This window comes from Salvelinus fontinalis, chromosome 29, assembly GCF_029448725.1.
Source record: "Salvelinus fontinalis isolate EN_2023a chromosome 29, ASM2944872v1, whole genome shotgun sequence".
Classification (NCBI taxonomy): Eukaryota; Metazoa; Chordata; class Actinopteri; order Salmoniformes; family Salmonidae; genus Salvelinus; species Salvelinus fontinalis.
The window spans coordinates 15,558,237-15,575,643 of record NC_074693.1 but is presented as its reverse complement, the minus strand read 5'-3'; the positions used below and the strand labels follow the sequence as shown (position 1 = coordinate 15,575,643).

Sequence of the window (17,407 nt, the reverse complement as noted above, 5' to 3'; positions counted from 1 at the left end):
CGCCCCCGGGTGGTGCGTTATGATATTGGACATTTCGGTGAGGTTAAGTTTTACTTTAAACCAACAGGGGGCAGCTTTGTCCCCATGCCTGGATATGTCATGCTTTTTGTTGTTGTTGTGGCAACCACCAACCATAATCAAAGACAGGAAATCGCGGTTACTTCAATTTATTGTTTTGTGTGTGGTGTCTTAAGTTTTGCTAACAAACCTAAATGTTGAACAAAATAAGTTACCGACGGGTGCAATGCGTTGCTGCCACAAGTAGGATAGTTTACAAGCTAGTTATTTTTTGCTAATTTACAAAGTTTGTTGACTGTCTAATAGTATTTATTTTTGCGCGAAAACATTAACGTTAGCTAGCTAGGCTAACTTTTGTGACTTGGCGCGCTCTGAGGCTGTAGCAACTTGAAGATGGAGCTTCGCAGGAAATCTGGTCGAGTTGTGATGCAAGTCAGAAGGTCGACCCGTCTCAGGAAAAATAACAGCACGTTTTTAGAGGTGGGTGATTTTTTTTTTTTTTGAATTGAGTGAGTTAGCTTTTCCGCTTTCCTCTCTCTTCCTCATCCGACTTTTCATAGCCACGTAGCTAACTAGGTTGGCACTGTTAAGTGTAGAGTGAGAGAGTACAACACGTTCAGCGGGTTTGATTGTAGCTGGCTGCGATAAACTCCTGGTAAGTTTAACTACCAAGCTAAAAATCCTTGAATATACATTCAAAGCTTAGGTGAATCACTATATTAGACGCCAGGTTTGCAAGCTTTGAAAGCTGGGTAATAGTTTCCGACTTCGTTTCTGTTGGATCAGACTGGTCTCATAGACTAGACGTAGCATCGTAAACTAAAGTAGGGCTACTCAAATTAGTATGATATGTTTGTTATGGTTACTTGAGGTTAAAGCGAAAGGACGAGGGGTGGGTGTATAACGCGGAAGTTTAGCTATCCAAAGGTTGCTTGTTCGAATCCCAGCACAGACAATTTAAGCTTATTAGCAACTTTACAACTGACGTTACTTATTAATTTTTAGTTACTTTGTAACTACTTAGCATGTTAGCTAACCCTAACCCATTTAGCTAACCCTACCCGTAACCCCTAGAACTAACGCCTAACCCTAACCCCTAGAGCTAACTTAAGCCAGCTAACGTTAGTTAGCGTTAGCCCCTTAGCTAACGTTAGACACAACAAATACGTTTAGCAAATTCGTAGCATATCATACGTTTTGCAAATTCGAAACATATTGTATATTTTGGCAGCTTGTAACATATCATACGAATTGCAATTCATATCATACAAATGTGATGGATGATAGATGGATGATGGACATCCACAAATTACTACATACCATAGAACATGTGTACTTAAGGAGAAGAGAAGGGTCCATTCATAAAATATCCTAGGTGGCAAAAGTCCAGATGGATTTATCAGCATAATATCAAACACCCACCTCGTGATCCCAAACTGTTCACACTCCTCTTGTTGGTGGAGAGAACATTTCGCAGTTTTAAAACAAAATTTCCCACAATTCTACACATTTTGCATATGGCAGAGATTGTTTTTTGCTATTTTTAAAGCTACTATCCTGAAATTCTACACATTCTTATGTGTCTTTATATATGATACCTGTGGTCGAAGCCCGGCTTAGTAAAACATAAATAATACATATATTTATTTTTCTGGACCTCACGGTCCATATTGACCCCTGTCTGGATCCAGTCTAGTCCGCCAGACATCCACAAATTAACACATTCCATGCGAAAACGTAACATATCTCACTTAAATGGAGCGTCTCAGATTTTACATACAGAAATGTATACAAAATGCTCAGAACACGTTGGTTGTGTCCGTTGGAACTAGGAGTTGCAGCAGGGTCATGTGCAAAATGACCACCGACTTGATTGTGTGACTCATTCTAGGATACAGAGGAAGATACAGAAGAGCTTCAGAACCAAGTTATGATGGACGATGATCATTCTCCAGCCCTGTCAGAAGATGACGTCACCACAACGCGGTCTGAGGACTCCCACCCGGAAGTGGTGGTAGGTTTTAACAATACACCTATGTTATTTTTTCATTTTGCCGTATACACAACGTGGCCTTGCCCTGTATGATTTAGCCTACTCCTCACAGGAAATGAAAACATTTTTACAGCTCTATGACCGTGTCTTGATTAAAGTTTCTTACTGTTTGCTTTATAGAAACTGTAGTGGAGACACGTTTTAAACGTTGGCCTTGTCCCGTATGATTTACTCCTCACATCAAATGAAATCATAAATGTCTTTTAGTATGTATTGATAATTTCCTTTCTGTTACTTTGCATCGATGAAACTGTAGATAGGACACTGTGAAATGATTCATTTCAAATGAAAAGACTTGTGCGCTCGCTCGCGCCCCTGTCACTTTTTATTATCTACAATCTCTTCAAATTATTCACACACACCTTGCAACAAGCAACCTAAGATTATTGTTTTTCCTGTTTTTTTAAACTATTAATTTCTGACATTCTCTCCATTCCTGACCCCGGGGGGGGGGGGGATTCTTTTTTTAAACAGGGAGCTAAGAATTGGACTGTAATGTTGAACCGGTTAGACCAAGAGGATGAAGAAAAAGATGACACACGTAAAACTGGGAAACAACAACATGCGTCTCGAATTCCTGCTTTTCACAAAACATTAGCCAAAAAACGCCCTGCCACCACCACCACCACCACCAGCACCGGCAGCGGCAGTCAACGCTCAGATCCACCTGCCCCATCTATTACCAGCAAAGAGTCTTCTAACCAGGCAGCTTTAACCGCTGCAGCTTCATCAAGCAACAGTGGAGAGATGTCTAGATCAAAACTGCCCAGTATTAGAGAAACAGGTCTCCCTCTTCCTACAGTCCGTCTACATAAACTCAATCCTCAAACCCTGTCTCATGCTGTTGGCTCCTCAGAGCAAAGCCCCAGCTCTCTGGATGTTAGTCCACCTGAGGGGGATCAGGAGCAGCTCCGTCCCATGACAGCGACCCCCAGACCGGCCCTCAGGGCTGAAGCAGGGGACTACGATGACCCGGGAGAACCACTCCATGCCACTGGAGCTGCACAGAAGGAGACGGAGGAAGAGTTTGAGGCTGGCGTTGGAATGGATAGCGGCGACATCCCTTCTGGTCACGCTGAAAAGGAATCCCTCGAGATAGTTGAAGGTGAGGAGGATGAGACTGATCTCAATCAGCCTGATGATGATGATGTGGAAACAGGCTATGAGGAAACTCCCTGTGAGGCTGAAGCCATGGAGATTGAGTTTCTGTTAGAAGAGGATGGAGATGGGTTGGACTCCTCCCCATTGCTGGAGGAGAAGGCGCTTGAGAAGCCCGGTGTTGAGACTGAGAGCTTCAGTGAATCAGAGGTTGTTTGTGAGAATCGAGACAAGTCTTCCAACAAGGAGAAGGCTTCTGGGAAATGGTCAAAAACCCTAGAGGATACAACCGACGCTGATAGCGCTGTCCCCTCTAACAGAGCAGCGCCTCGGAGAACAACTAAATCCAATCAGTCAAACAAGGTGAGGTGTCTGGATACCAGTTCTTTCTCTTGATATTACCCATCTTGGTATGCCACATCATTAGCATCATCTATATTGTATTTATTTTATCTGCAATTGTATGTGTCTTTTGTCTTGCTTTGTTTTGATTGTAGGCTGTGCACAGAGCCGCAGACACAATGACCCCATGGAGATAGTCATTATCTTATGTTGGGCTAATCTTAATGACATACAAACGTCTTAGCAGCCTAATCTTAACGACATATAAACATCTTAGCAGCCTAATCTTAATGACATACAAACATCTAAGCAGCCTAATCTTAATGACATACAATAGTCTTAGCAGCCTAATCTTAATGACATACAAAAGTCTTAGCAGCCTAATCTTAATGACATACAATAGTCTTAGCAGCCTAATCTTAATGACATACAAACGTCTTAGCAGCCTAATCTTAATGACATACAATAGTCTTAGCAGCCTAATCTTAATGACATACAAACGTCTTAGCAGCCTAATCTTAATGACATACAATAGTCTTAGCAGCCTAATCTTAATGACATACAAACGTATTAGCAGCCTAATCTTAATGACATACAAACGTCTTAGTAGCATAATTTTAATGACATACAAACAATCCCTTCTTGTAATAGTTAACATGATCTGTTCTCTTTCTCGTGTTCAAATCTCACTCTTAAATTTGTAGACATCGTGGTGCTGCAGCTTTGCACTATTCTGCCTTTTCCCCTCCACTCTGCTTGTGATTGGAGGATTCGGTCAACACGTATGGCACTATGGGATGCCTCAGTCGGTGTCACAGTTGATGGGACAGTTGGAGCTGCACTGCCTGGAGGGACTGTGGGTGCCACACGAGCCTTGTAACTCAGATTGTCGGTAAGAAAAGTGTGACACAAGATGAATTGTAACATATTTTATTTGACCCTTAACAAATCTACTCACATGTTTTTATATGTAATTTATAAGTAATGAATTGTTTCACAGCTTTTCACAGATAATAACATGGCTATATACAGGAAGTAGATAATAACATGGCTATATACGGGAAGTAGATAATAACATGGCTATATACGGGAAGTAGATAATAACACGGCTATATACGGGAAGTAGATAATAACACGGCTATATACGGGAAGTAGATAATAACATGGCTATATACGGGAAGTAGATAATAACACGGCTATATACGGGAAGTAGATAATAACATGGCTATATACGGGAAGTAGATAATAACACGGCTATATACGGGAAGTAGATAATAACACGGCTATATACGGGAAGTAGATAATAACACGGCTATATACGGGAAGTACAAAATAACATGGCTATATACGGGAAGTACAAAATAACACGGCTATATACAGGAAGTAGATAATAACATGGCTATATACAGGAAGTAGATAATAACATGGCTATATACGGGAAGTAGATAATAACACGGCTATATACGGGAAGTAGATAATAACACGGCTATATACGGGAAGTAGATAATAACACGGCTATATACGGGAAGTATATAATAACACGGCTATATACGGGAAGTAGATAATAACACGGCTATATACGGGAAGTACAAAATAACATGGCTATATACGGGAAGTACAAAATAACACGGCTATATACGGGAAGTACAAAATAACACGGCTATATACGGGAAGTAGATAATAACACGGCTATATACGGGAAGTAGATAATAACACGGCTATATACGGGAAGTAGATAATAACACGGCTATATACGGGAAGTACAAAATAACACGGCTATATACGGGAAGTACAAAATAACATGGCTATATACGGGAAGTACAAAATAACATGGCTATATACGGGAAGTACAAAATAACACGGCTATATACAGGAAGTAGATAATAACACGGCTATATACAGGAAGTAGATAATAACATGGCTATATACGGGAAGTAGATAATAACACGGCTATATACGGGAAGTAGATAATAACATGGCTATATACGGGAAGTAGATAATAACATGGCTATATACAGGGAGTACCAGGTAATAACACGGCTATATACAGGAAGTACAAAATAACACGGCTATATACGGGAAGTAGATAATAACACGGCTATATACGGGAAGTAGATAATAACACGGCTATATACGGGAAGTAGATAATAACACGGCTATATACGGGAAGTAGATAATAACACGGCTATATACGGGAAGTACAAAATAACACGGCTATATACAGGAAGTACAAAATAACACGGCTATATACGGGAAGTAGATAATAACACGGCTATATACGGGAAGTAGATAATAACACGGCTATATACGGGAAGTAGATAATAACACGGCTATATACGGGAAGTACAAAATAACACGGCTATATACGGGAAGTACAAAATAACATGGCTATATACGGGAAGTACAAAATAACATGGCTATATACGGGAAGTACAAAATAACACGGCTATATACAGGAAGTAGATAATAACATGGCTATATACAGGAAGTAGATAATAACATGGCTATATACGGGAAGTAGATAATAACACGGCTATATACGGGAAGTAGATAATAACATGGCTATATACGGGAAGTAGATAATAACATGGCTATATACAGGGAGTACCAGGTAATAACACGGCTATATACGGGAAGTAGATAATAACACGGCTATATACGGGAAGTAGATAATAACACGGCTATATACGGGAAGTAGATAATAACACGGCTATATACGGGAAGTAGATAATAACACGGCTATATACGGGAAGTAGATAATAACACGGCTATATACGGGAAGTAGATAATAACACGGCTATATACGGGAAGTACAAAATAACACGGCTATATACGGGAAGTACAAAATAACATGGCTATATACGGGAAGTACAAAATAACACGGCTATATACAGGAAGTACAAAATAACACGGCTATATACAGGAAGTACAAAATAACATGGCTATATACAGGAAGTACAAAATAACACGGCTATATACAGGAAGTACAAAATAACACGGCTATATACAGGAAGTACAAAATAACATGGCTATATACAGGAAATACAAAATAACATGGCTATACACAGGAAATACAAAATAACATGGCTATATACAGGAAGTAGATAATAACATGGCTATATACAGGAAGTAGATAATAACATGGCTATATACAGGAAGTAGATTATAACATGGCTATATACAGGAAGTAGATAATAACATGGTTATATACAGGAAGTAGATAATAACATGGCTATATACAGGAAGTGGATAATAACATAGCTATATACAGGAAGTGAATATAACATGGCTATACACAGGAAGTAGAAAATAACATGGCTATACACAGGAAGTAGAAAATATCAGGGCTATACACAGGAAGTAGAAAATAACAGGGCTATATACAGGAAGTAGACAACAGGGCTATATACAGGAAGTAGCAGAAAATAACAGGGCTATATACAGGAAGTAGCAGAAAATAACAGGGCTATATACAGGAAGTAGCAGGTAATAACATGGCTATATACAGGTAATAATATGGCTATATACAGGGAGTAGCAGTACCGTGTAGATGTGCAGTGGTATGAGGTAATTGGCGTAGCTCTGTACTGTACATATAGGTGGGGTAAAGTGACTAGGAGCAGTGTGTGGCGTCAGTATGCAGGTGTGTGGGTATATGTAGTCTGTTGACCTAATAGAATTGACATGTGTCTGGAGCGCTGCTGTAGCCCTAATATAATTGCTCTCAGAGGACCAATAGCGTTGTTTGAATTGAATTGCTCTTCTCTAATCAGTGTGAGCCTGGTGGAAAGCATCCCTGAAGGCCTATTCTACCCACCGGAGTCCTCGTCCCTGCCAAGCATCTCTGATACATGGACTAACCTACTGACCAGGGCCAACAGCTCTGTGGACATAGCTGCCTTCTACTTTACCCTCCGAGACACTGACCTGGGATTCACAGAGCCTAGTGCTGCACAGGTAGGAGAACACTGCCCTGAGACTCACAGAGCCTAGTGCTGCACAGGTAGGAGAACACTGACCTGAGACTCACAGAGCCTAGTGCTGCACAGGTAGGAGAACACTGCCCTGAGACTCACAGAGCCTAGTGCTGCACAGGTAGGAGAACACTGACCTGAGACTCACAGAGCCTAGTGCTGCACAGGTAGGAGAATACTGACCTGAGACTCACAGAGCCTAGTGCTGCACAGGTAGGAGAATACTGTCCTGAGACTCACAGAGCCTAGTGCTGCACAGGTAGGAGGATAATGGCCTGAGACTCACAGAGCCTAGTGCTGCACAGGTAGGAGGATAATGGCCTGAGACTCACAGAGCCTAGTGCTGCACAGGTAGGAGAATACTGTCCTGAGACTCACAGAGCCTAGTGCTGCACAGGTAGGAGGATAATGGCCTGAGACTCACAGAGCCTAGTGCTGCACAGGTAGGAGGATAATGGCCTGAGACTCACAGAGCCTAGTGCTGCACAGGTAGGAGGATAATGGCCTGAGACTCACAGAGCCTAGTGCTGCACAGGTAGGAGGATAATGGCCTGAGACTCACAGAGCCTAGTGCTGCACAGGTAGGAGAATACTGACCTGAGACTCACAGAGCCTAGTGCTGCACAGGTAGGAGGATAATGGCCTGAGACTCACAGAGCCTAGTGCTGCACAGGTAGGAGAATACTGACCTGAGACTCACAGAGCCTAGTGCTGCACAGGTAGGAGGATAATGGCCTGAGACTCACAGAGCCTAGTGCTGCACAGGTAGGAGAACACTGACCTGAGACTCACAGAGCCTAGTGCTGCACAGGTAGGAGGATAATGGCCTGAGACTCACAGAGCCTAGTGCTGCACAGGTAGGAGGATAATGGCCTGAGACTCACAGAGCCTAGTGCTGCACAGGTAGGAGGATAATGGCCTGAGACTCACAGAGCCTAGGATGTTTAGGATCGCTGTACTGGTGGATGTTTAGGATAGCTTTGCCGTTGAGTTCTTTTCTACATAGTTTTCTCACCGACCAGTTCTATTTTGATGTGTGTGTGTGTGTGTGTATGTATGTATATGTATATGTATATGTATATATATATATATATATATATATATATATATATATATATATATATATATATATATATATTTATTTATTTATTTTTTATGGATTTTTTTTTGTGTCCTCACTTCGACATGCATGTGTTTTTTTACAGGGTAAACGGGTCTTCAAGCAGCTGATGGAACTTGAAGCAAAAGGAGTGAAACTTCAGATTGCTGTTAACGGTCCTCAGACTGATAATCGAGACACGGCTGATTTAACCAGAACGGGTACATGCTGCAGCTTGCACATCTGTTACCACAGCTGGCCCTGCTTTCATGGAAATTTTGTTCTTCAGGTTATGCATGTATTCTGTAAACTACTTGCAAATGGACTGTATGTGGTTGTCTGTCCTATCTTTAGTTGACTGTGATATGTGGTTGTCTATCCCACCTTTAGTTGACTGTGATATGTGGTTGTCTATCCCACCTTTAGTTGACTGTGATATGTGGTTGTCTATCCCACCTTTAGTTGACTGTGATATGTGGTTGTCTATCCCACCTTTAGTTGACTGTGATATGTGGTTGTCTATCCTACCTTTAGTTGACTGTGATATGTGGTTGTCTATCCCACCTTTAGTTGACTGTGATATGTGGTTGTCTATCCCACCTTTAGTTGACTGTGATATGTGGTTGTCTATCCCACCTTTAGTTGACTGTGATATGTGGTTGTCTGTCCTATCTTTAGTTGAATGTGATATGTGGTTGTCTATCCTACCTTTAGTTGACTGTAATGACTGTGATATGTGGTTGTCTATCCTACCTTTAGTTGACTGTAATGACTGTGATATGTGGTTGTCTATCCCACCTTTAGTTGAATGTAATGACTGATATGTGGTTGTCTATCCCACCTTTAGTTGAATGTAATGACTGATATGTGGTTGTCTGTCCCACCTTTAGTTGAATGTAATGACTGTGATATGTGGTTGTCTATCCTACCTTTAGTTGACTGTAATGACTGTGATATGTGGTTGTCTGTCCTATCTTTAGTTGACTGTGATATGTGGTTGTCTATCCTACCTTTAGTTGACTGTAATGACTGTGATATGTGGTTGTCTATCCCACCTTTAGTTGACTGTGATATGTGGTTGTTTATCCTACATTTAGTTGACTGTGATATGTGGTTGTCTATCCTATCTTAGTTGACTGTGATATGTGGTTGTCTGTCCTACCTTTAGTTGACTGTGATATGTGGTTGTCTATCCTACCTTTAGTTGACTGTGATATGTGGTTGTCTATCCTATCTTAGTTGACTGTGATATGTGGTTGTCTATCCTATCTTAGTTGACTGTGATATGTGGTTGTCTATCCTATCTTAGTTGACTGTGATATGTGGTTGTCTATCCTATCTTAGTTGACTGTGATATGTGGTTGTCTATCCTATCTTAGTTGACTGTGATATGTGGTTGTCTATCCCACCTTTAGTTGACTGTAATGACTGTGATATGTGGTTGTCTGTCCTATCTTTAGTTGACTGTGATATGTGGTTGTTTATCCTACATTTAGTTGACTGTGATATGTGGTTGTCTATCCTATCTTAGTTGACTGTGATATGTGGTTGTCTATCCCACCTTTAGTTGACTGTAATGACTGTGATATGTGGTTGTCTATCCCACCTTTAGTTGACTGTAATGACTGTGATATGTGGTTGTCTATCCTACCTTTAGTTGACTGTAATGACTGTGATATGTGGTTGTCTGTCCTATCTTTAGTTGACTGTGATATGTGGTTGTCTATCCCACCTTTAGTTGACTGTGATATGTGGTTGTCTATCCCACCTTTAGTTGACTGTGATATGTGGTTGTCTATCCTACCTTTAGTTGACTGTGATATGTGGTTGTCTATCCTACCTTTAGTTGACTGTAATATGTGGTTGTCTATCCTACCTTTAGTTGACTGTAATGACTGTGATATGTGGTTGTCTGTCCTATCTTTAGTTGACTGTGATATGTGGTTGTCTATCCTACCTTTAGTTGACTGTAATGACTGTGATATGTGGTTGTCTGTCCTATCTTTAGTTGACTGTGATATGTGGTTGTCTATCCTACCTTTAGTTGACTGTAATGACTGTAATATGTGGTTGTCTGTCCTATCTTTAGTTGACTGTGATATGTGGTTGTCTATCCTACCTTTAGTTGACTGTAATGACTGTGATATGTGGTTGTCTATCCCACCTTTAGTTGACTGTGATATGTGGTTGTCTATCCTACCTTTAGTTGACTGTAATGACTGTGATATGTGGTTGTCTGTCCTACCTTTAGTTGACTGTGATATGTGGTTGTCTATCCTACCTTTAGTTGACTGTGATATGTGGTTGTCTATCCTACCTTTAGTTGACTGTGATATGTGGTTGTCTATCCCACCTTTAGTTGACTGTGATATGTGGTTGTCTATCCCACCTTTAGTTGACTGTAATGACTGTGATATGTGGTTGTCTGTCCTATCTTTAGTTGACTGTGATATGTGGTTGTCTGTCCTATCTTTAGTTGACTGTGATATGTGGTTGTCTATCCCACCTTTAGTTGACTGTAATGACTGTGATATGTGGTTGTCTATCCCACCTTAGTTGAATGTGATATGTGGTTGTCTGTCCTACCTTTAGTTGACTGTGATATGTGGTTGTCTGTCCTACCTTTAGTTGACTGTGATATGTGGTTGTCTATCCCACCTTTAGTTGACTGTGATATGTGGTTGTCTATCCCACCTTTAGTTGACTGTGTCTAACCTCCTGCTTCGTTTCTGTGTTCAGGTGCAGAGGTACGGGAGGTGGATCTCCAGTCAGTGACGGGAGGTATCGTCCACACCAAGCTGTGGGTCGTGGATCAGAAACACCTCTACCTGGGCAGTGCCAACATGGACTGGCGGTCCCTCACACAGGTATTTCTTAAAGTACTGATATAAAATACCCTCCTCTCTGGGTCATTTTGTTTTTTATAGAAAACATCATCTGAACTGTTGAACAGGGAAACTGTTTGTTAGTTGGGAGTCCAGGCTGTATAAAATATGAGCCATTTTTTTATTATTATTATAATTGTTGTTTTTATTTATTTGTATTATTATTATTATTATTATTTACAATTGATGTGTCTCATCATATATCAATGCATTGATCGATGATTGATTGATTTCACGATTTGATTGATCGTCTCAGGTGAAGGAGGTGGGAGTTTCCATTGAGGACTGCAGCTGCCTGGCACAGGATGCGTCAAGGATATTCGGGGTGTATTGGAACATTGGTGCTCATAAAAATGGCTCCCTACCCCCCTTCTGGCCTGCCCGATACTCTGCCCTCTCTAGCTCCAAGCACCCGTTGAATCTCAAACTCAATGGAGTCCCTGCACGAGTATATCTCTCTGTGAGTTGGATCTTGGCATTTTTATGCGTTCCAAATGGCAACCTATTCTCTACATAGTGTACTACTTTTGACCAGAGCCCTATGGGAGAAAATGGTGTCCTTTGGGACACAGTCTTTGACTAAATAACCCTTTCCACTCATTTTGCATAATGCTACTGATAGTTAAACAAACTGTTTCTATTGTTTCAGAGTGCTCCACCCCAGATATCAGCTTATGAACGCTCAGACGATCTATCCACCATCCTCTCTGTCATCGCAGATGCCCAGAAATATGTCTACATCTCAGTCATGGACTATCTTCCGCTGTCCCAGTTCACTGAGCCACTCAGGTCACTGTCCGTACTCGGCTGAATCCTAACTTACACTTAAGTAGAATTTTCACTTCTCCAAGTTGACATCAATGCCGGAGTGAAAATTCAACTTAAGTGGAAGTTAAAGATTCACTCCTTAATGATTCTCTAACTTTGTATCAGATTTTTTTTTCATGAAGACATTTTATTGGATGTATGTTGTGTATATGTTTTAAACGTCTAACCAATCAGGTCCATTTATGTATTAGGTTCTGGCCTGCGATTGACTCAGCCATACGGGCAGCAGCGTGTACTAGAGGTGTGGAGGTCAACCTACTAGTGAGCTGCTGGTCACACTCTCCAGGCTCAATGTTCCTCTTCCTACAGTCTCTGACTGTCCTCAACAGACCTCCCCTGGGATGCAACATCAATGTGGTACGTATGCTGTTTTCATTTCTCCGTAAAAAAAAAAATATATGTTTATACCATAAAAATACTTGTAGACAGCTGAAGCAAGTAGACAGCTGAAGCAAGTAGACAGCTGAAGCAAGCACACAATTTTCTTCAGGAAATGTACCTTTTTTTCTAGTTTTGCATTCTGTTGTTGTAACTCATGTCCTATTTCCATGATGTGTCCTACAGAAAGTGTTTGAGGTGCCTTCAACAGCAGAGCAGAAGAAGATCCCTTTCTCACGAGTGAACCATGCCAAGTACATGGTGACCGACAGAGTCGTCTATATCGGTACTGTACATCACAATCACTCATCGTTGGACAAAATGTCCGTTGCTTTTATGGATCTGATTCTGCTTCAAAACCAATGTCTACTGTTTTTTTTTTTTTTTTTCAATATAAACATTACATTGCACATAACGTTCTGTAGTACACAGAAACTTTTTTGACCTGCCATATCAATACACTAATTTTTTATCTTGTATTTTGTGATCACAGGAACATCCAACTGGTCAGAGAACTATTTCACCCACACTGCAGGTATTGGGCTGGTGGTGAACCAGACCGGTTCTGTGGTGGGAGAAGGCCAGAGGAGTTTACAGATCCAGCTCCAGGAAGTCTTCATGAGGGACTGGACATCTCAATACGCCCGGATCCTTTCCAATGACAATGTCAAACACTGTGGTAGATGATGCTAACGGTGATGACTCAGGGCTACATCCAAAAATGGCACCCTATTCCCTATATAGTGCACTACTTTTGACCAGAGAAAATAGTGCACTATGTAGGGAATAGGGTATGTGCCATTTTGGGACACAGACCCATATTAGTTTTAGATAATTGTTTTGGCATATACTTTCACCAGTGTTCAGTATGCTGCCTATCATATAAGAGCATGCGCTTACCTTGCTTACATTTTAATTTGATTTTTACCGCTCCCATTTGACAATTCTGTTGTTACATGCAGCATTTGACTGTATATATTTGCAAATTTTGTTGTATACATATTTTCTACTTTAATTATTTGCTGTAATTTCCCCCCCCCCCCCTTCTGAATGGAAGTGTCGATATTGAATGAATCTTTGAAGTTCTGTTTTTGATCAATTTTCTTTTGACTGACTGATGCTGTCAGTGACTCAAGGCATGTGTTGTCGATAAGGAAAAAAAGACTGATGACCTTTGTCATGCCAGGTGCTTTTTTTGTGTTACGTCATATGTTTATACAGTTTTTCAACCAAAGATGTATCAACTTCATTCTTATTCTTGAAATTAAATATTTGTTATTATTTTTAAGCCAACAAATTCTTGTCTTTTATCATAGTCAGTGATCACATTATTGGGACCAAAAAAAGCTCATGTGTTCATGATCCAGTCTGTTTTAAGCTGATGAAAGACACACGGGGCTTTTATTTTGAAATTCGACGTCACACAAATCTTCTGCTCCGGAAGTAAAACTTTATTTTCCAGAAGTCGAACATAACCAGCTTCCTGTGATTTGTTGCTGGATTTAATCATTTAGAGACGATTTATTTCTTTATGATAAATTAAACAAGACTACAATCAAGGAAGAGTGAGCGGGAAAATGTTTTATCATGTAAGTAGTTAGATTTGTATGATATTGTGACGATTAACAAGCACCACCATGTCTAACTATGCTAGCTTTGTTAACCGGTTGGCTAGCTATCTAGCTAACTGCTCTCTTAATTAATAGTTGTGCATATTTAACGGGTTTATACCTGTCTAGTTATGTGAGTTTGTTAAAACCAGCTAAGAATCAGATATCTACATGGTTCTTAAAACTCAATGAAAGTAAGTGCTAGCATTCTCAGTAATAAACAGTACAACTATTGTAAAACAAACTACACTAAAATATATACAATTTACAGATTTCCCTGGAGCATGAGATCCTGCTCCACCCTCGGTACTTTGGTCCCAATCTCCTGAACACTGTGAAACAGAAGCTCTTCACAGAGGTGGAGGGAACATGCACAGGAAAGTGAGTGGTATTGAGCCAGGGCGGATTTCCTTTCGTTAGCCTGGAACCGATAAATCAGTATTGCTGAGTGTAGTGATATTCAGTCTGGACTCCAGGCTAAATTTCAAAGTAGAATAACGACGAGACAGTTTACAGTTTCACCACACCGGGTTGGTTGTTTTGACCAATAACAAGTTGATTTGCTTGCTCAGTTAATCACACTGACTCTCTGTTCCAGATATGGGTTCGTCATTGCAGTGACCACCATTGACAACATTGGTGCAGGTGTCATCCAACCAGGCAGGGGATTCGTGCTTTACCCCGTCAAGTACAAGGCTATTGTCTTCCGTCCATTCAAAGGCGAGGTGGTAGATGCCGTGGTTACCCAGGTCAACAAAGTAAGGAAACTAAACAAAGGCTACGTCACAATTGGAAACTTATTCCCTATATCGGGGATCCTCAGCTAGATTCAGCCCTGGACCGATTTTAATATATATATATAATGTACAATTTGTTTGTAAACTGCAAATTGACTTCAAGAAAAAGATATATTTGAGTAAAACAAGTTCAAACCTTTCTTACATTTGTATACGACCACATATCTCTATTATGCATGGGAATACTTTGGAACAGATTTCCAAAATTACAATCACTTGATTTGCTGGTGTTTTTACATTCTTATGTCCAACAATTAATAATAAAGGGTCGACAGGTAGCCTAGCGGTTAGAGGCAGGTAGCCTAGCGGTTAGAGCGTCGGGCCAGTAACCGAAAGGTTGCTAGATCAAATCCCCGACCTGTCAAGGTAAAAATCTGTTGTTCTGCCCCTGAACAAGGCAGGTAACCCACTGTTCCTAGGCCATCATTGAAAATAAGAATGTGTTCTTAACTGGCTTGCCTAGTTAAATGAAGGTAAAATACATTTTGGGGTGGGTGGGGTACAATTACCCGTAGGCCAAATTCAATGTTCTAGGTACAAAAAAAATACAAAACATTTACTGTACCTAGACCTACATGATGTCCTAATGAGAATAACCAGAGAGGTTGCATGAGAACATTGAATGCTGACAGACACTGGAGTAGTTCAGTAAACTGGGACAGCGGAAGACAGTACATGACTGAGATGTGGACATATGACAGAGAGGATGGTGGATAGATCATCTGAGCGTCCATAAGATGATACCTGTATGTGGTGTGGAGCACTCTGAAAGAATCCGACAGTTAATTTAACTATTATAAGCATTATGCAAAATATGAGTGGAAGGGGTAAGTTATTCAAAGACTGTGTTTGAAAAATAACACCCTCTTCTCTTTTATAGTGCTGTACTTTTTGACCAGAGCCAATAGAGTGCCATTTGGGATACAGACAAATCTTCTTTGATCTCATTAACATCTGAATAAGTGTAACGGATGTGAAATGGCTAGCTAGTTAGCGGGTATGCGCTAATAGCATTTCACTCGGTTACGTCACTTGCTCTGAGACCTGAAGTAGGGTTTCCCCTTGCTCTGCAAGGGCCGTGGCTTTTGTGGAGCGATGGGTAACGACGCTTCGTGGGTGACTGTTGTTGATGTGTGCAGAAGGTCCCTGGTTCGCGCCCGTGTCGGGGCGAGGGGACGGTTCAAAGTTATACTGTTACATAAGGATGGACTAGAATAGATCATATTGTTTTCATGGTGTGTTAAAATTTATACAAAATGTTCTGTTCTTTTCAGGTTGGCCTTTTCACAGAGATCGGCCCCATGTCCTGTTTCATCTCTCGTCATGTAGGTCCACTTGGAAATGTCTCCTTTTAGTTGTTGAATGGTTTTATTGATAAACTCTTTAATAAATGTTAATATGGTTATTTACTGTTTCTGCAGTCCATTCCCTCAGAGATGGAGTTTGACCCCAACTCAAATCCTCCCTGTTATAAGACCACTGATGAGGTAAGACACTAAAACTAGCCTTGCTCTTCACTCAAATTGTGGTCGTCATTTGAAAAATGAATATTTATTAAACACAACTCTTGGACACATGTCCTCTTATTAAGGATTCTGTCTTCTCCCCATTAGGACATTGTAATCCAACAGGATGATGAGATTCGGTTGAAAATCGTGGGAACAAGAGTGGATAAAAACGACATTGTGAGTACCCTGTCAAATCACCATAAACTAAGGATGCTACCTGATAGGTCAACAACAAAAAATCCTCACAACTTGCTAGCCACCGCTAGCTATCTGAAGAGACCTGCAAGTTGTAACTTGGAATAAATTGATTTCTTCTGTTTCAGTTTGCCATTGGATCCCTCATGGACGATTACCTCGGTATGTTGGTGTTATTAGTCTCCTTTCATCGGTGTCAAATAAATGTTTGAATTTATCTGTAATTTTAGTTTTTTCTCTGTTTCTCAGGTCTTGTCAGCTGATGTCCCTGCAGTGCTATGCTGGATTATCAACATACGTCTCTTATATGTCATGTAAATGCCCTTACAATACAGTATTGTCAATATAAATATTTCTCCAGGTTGATCATGTGGTATTGCTGCACATAGTCAAGTCCTGTACTTAATGGGGAAGGATCAATGATCCTTTGACATAGTATGAATACATACTATTGAAACTGCAGAGCCTGGTGATAAGCAGGTGGTTATGTTGTCATATTAAACACTACTGTATCGTCTGAGTTACCCCTCAGTTGCTGTTGTATTGTATTTCGACAACTTGAGAACTGAAATAAACGTTGTTTTTTGATAATGTGGACCATGTCTCCATTGAGTGTTCTGTC

At 40.6% G+C, this 17,407-nt stretch overlaps 2 protein-coding genes across 3 annotated transcripts; both read left to right on the top strand.

The window, feature by feature from the left end:
* The first annotated feature begins 25 nt into the window (after positions 1-25).
* Positions 26-13,963, top strand: pld7 (phospholipase D family, member 7). Of its 2 annotated transcripts, none has more exons than XM_055888354.1 (12): positions 26-498; positions 1,910-2,032; positions 2,546-3,532; positions 4,216-4,403; positions 7,285-7,468; positions 8,691-8,805; positions 11,324-11,451; positions 11,726-11,929; positions 12,119-12,258; positions 12,489-12,654; positions 12,862-12,961; positions 13,169-13,963. In XM_055888354.1, the coding sequence occupies exons 1-12, from the start codon at positions 412-414 to the stop codon at positions 13,360-13,362; spliced, it is 2,616 nt and encodes an 871-aa protein (XP_055744329.1). In that variant the 5' UTR covers positions 26-411; the 3' UTR covers positions 13,363-13,963. The 2 variants fall into 2 exon arrangements, with proteins under 2 accessions (XP_055744329.1, XP_055744330.1); XM_055888355.1 differs by lacking the exon at positions 26-498 and adding an exon at positions 557-673.
* Positions 13,964-14,102: 139 nt separating this feature from the next.
* LOC129827471 (DNA-directed RNA polymerase II subunit RPB7) lies at positions 14,103-17,382 on the top strand. Its single transcript, XM_055888366.1, has 8 exons — positions 14,103-14,264; positions 14,557-14,666; positions 14,884-15,043; positions 16,357-16,407; positions 16,504-16,569; positions 16,696-16,767; positions 16,914-16,947; positions 17,035-17,382. Exons 1-8 carry the CDS (start codon positions 14,253-14,255, stop codon positions 17,046-17,048), a joined length of 519 nt encoding a protein of 172 aa, XP_055744341.1. The 5' UTR covers positions 14,103-14,252; the 3' UTR covers positions 17,049-17,382.
* Positions 17,383-17,407: the final 25 nt, after the last annotated feature.

Excerpts from the sequence above, each read along its gene's own strand:
- pld7 (XM_055888354.1), top strand. The coding sequence starts at position 412 with ATGGAGCTTCGCAGGAAATCTGGTCGAGTTGTGATGCAAGTCAGAAGG. Across the intron at positions 8,806-11,323 it reads GGCTGATTTAACCAGAACGG|GTGCAGAGGTACGGGAGGTG; the intron begins GTACATGCTGCA and ends TTCTGTGTTCAG. Across the intron at positions 12,259-12,488 it reads CAGTTCACTGAGCCACTCAG|GTTCTGGCCTGCGATTGACT; the intron begins GTCACTGTCCGT and ends TTTATGTATTAG.
- LOC129827471 (XM_055888366.1), top strand. Across the intron at positions 15,044-16,356 it reads TGGTTACCCAGGTCAACAAA|GTTGGCCTTTTCACAGAGAT; the intron begins GTAAGGAAACTA and ends TGTTCTTTTCAG. Across the intron at positions 16,408-16,503 it reads CCTGTTTCATCTCTCGTCAT|TCCATTCCCTCAGAGATGGA; the intron begins GTAGGTCCACTT and ends CTGTTTCTGCAG.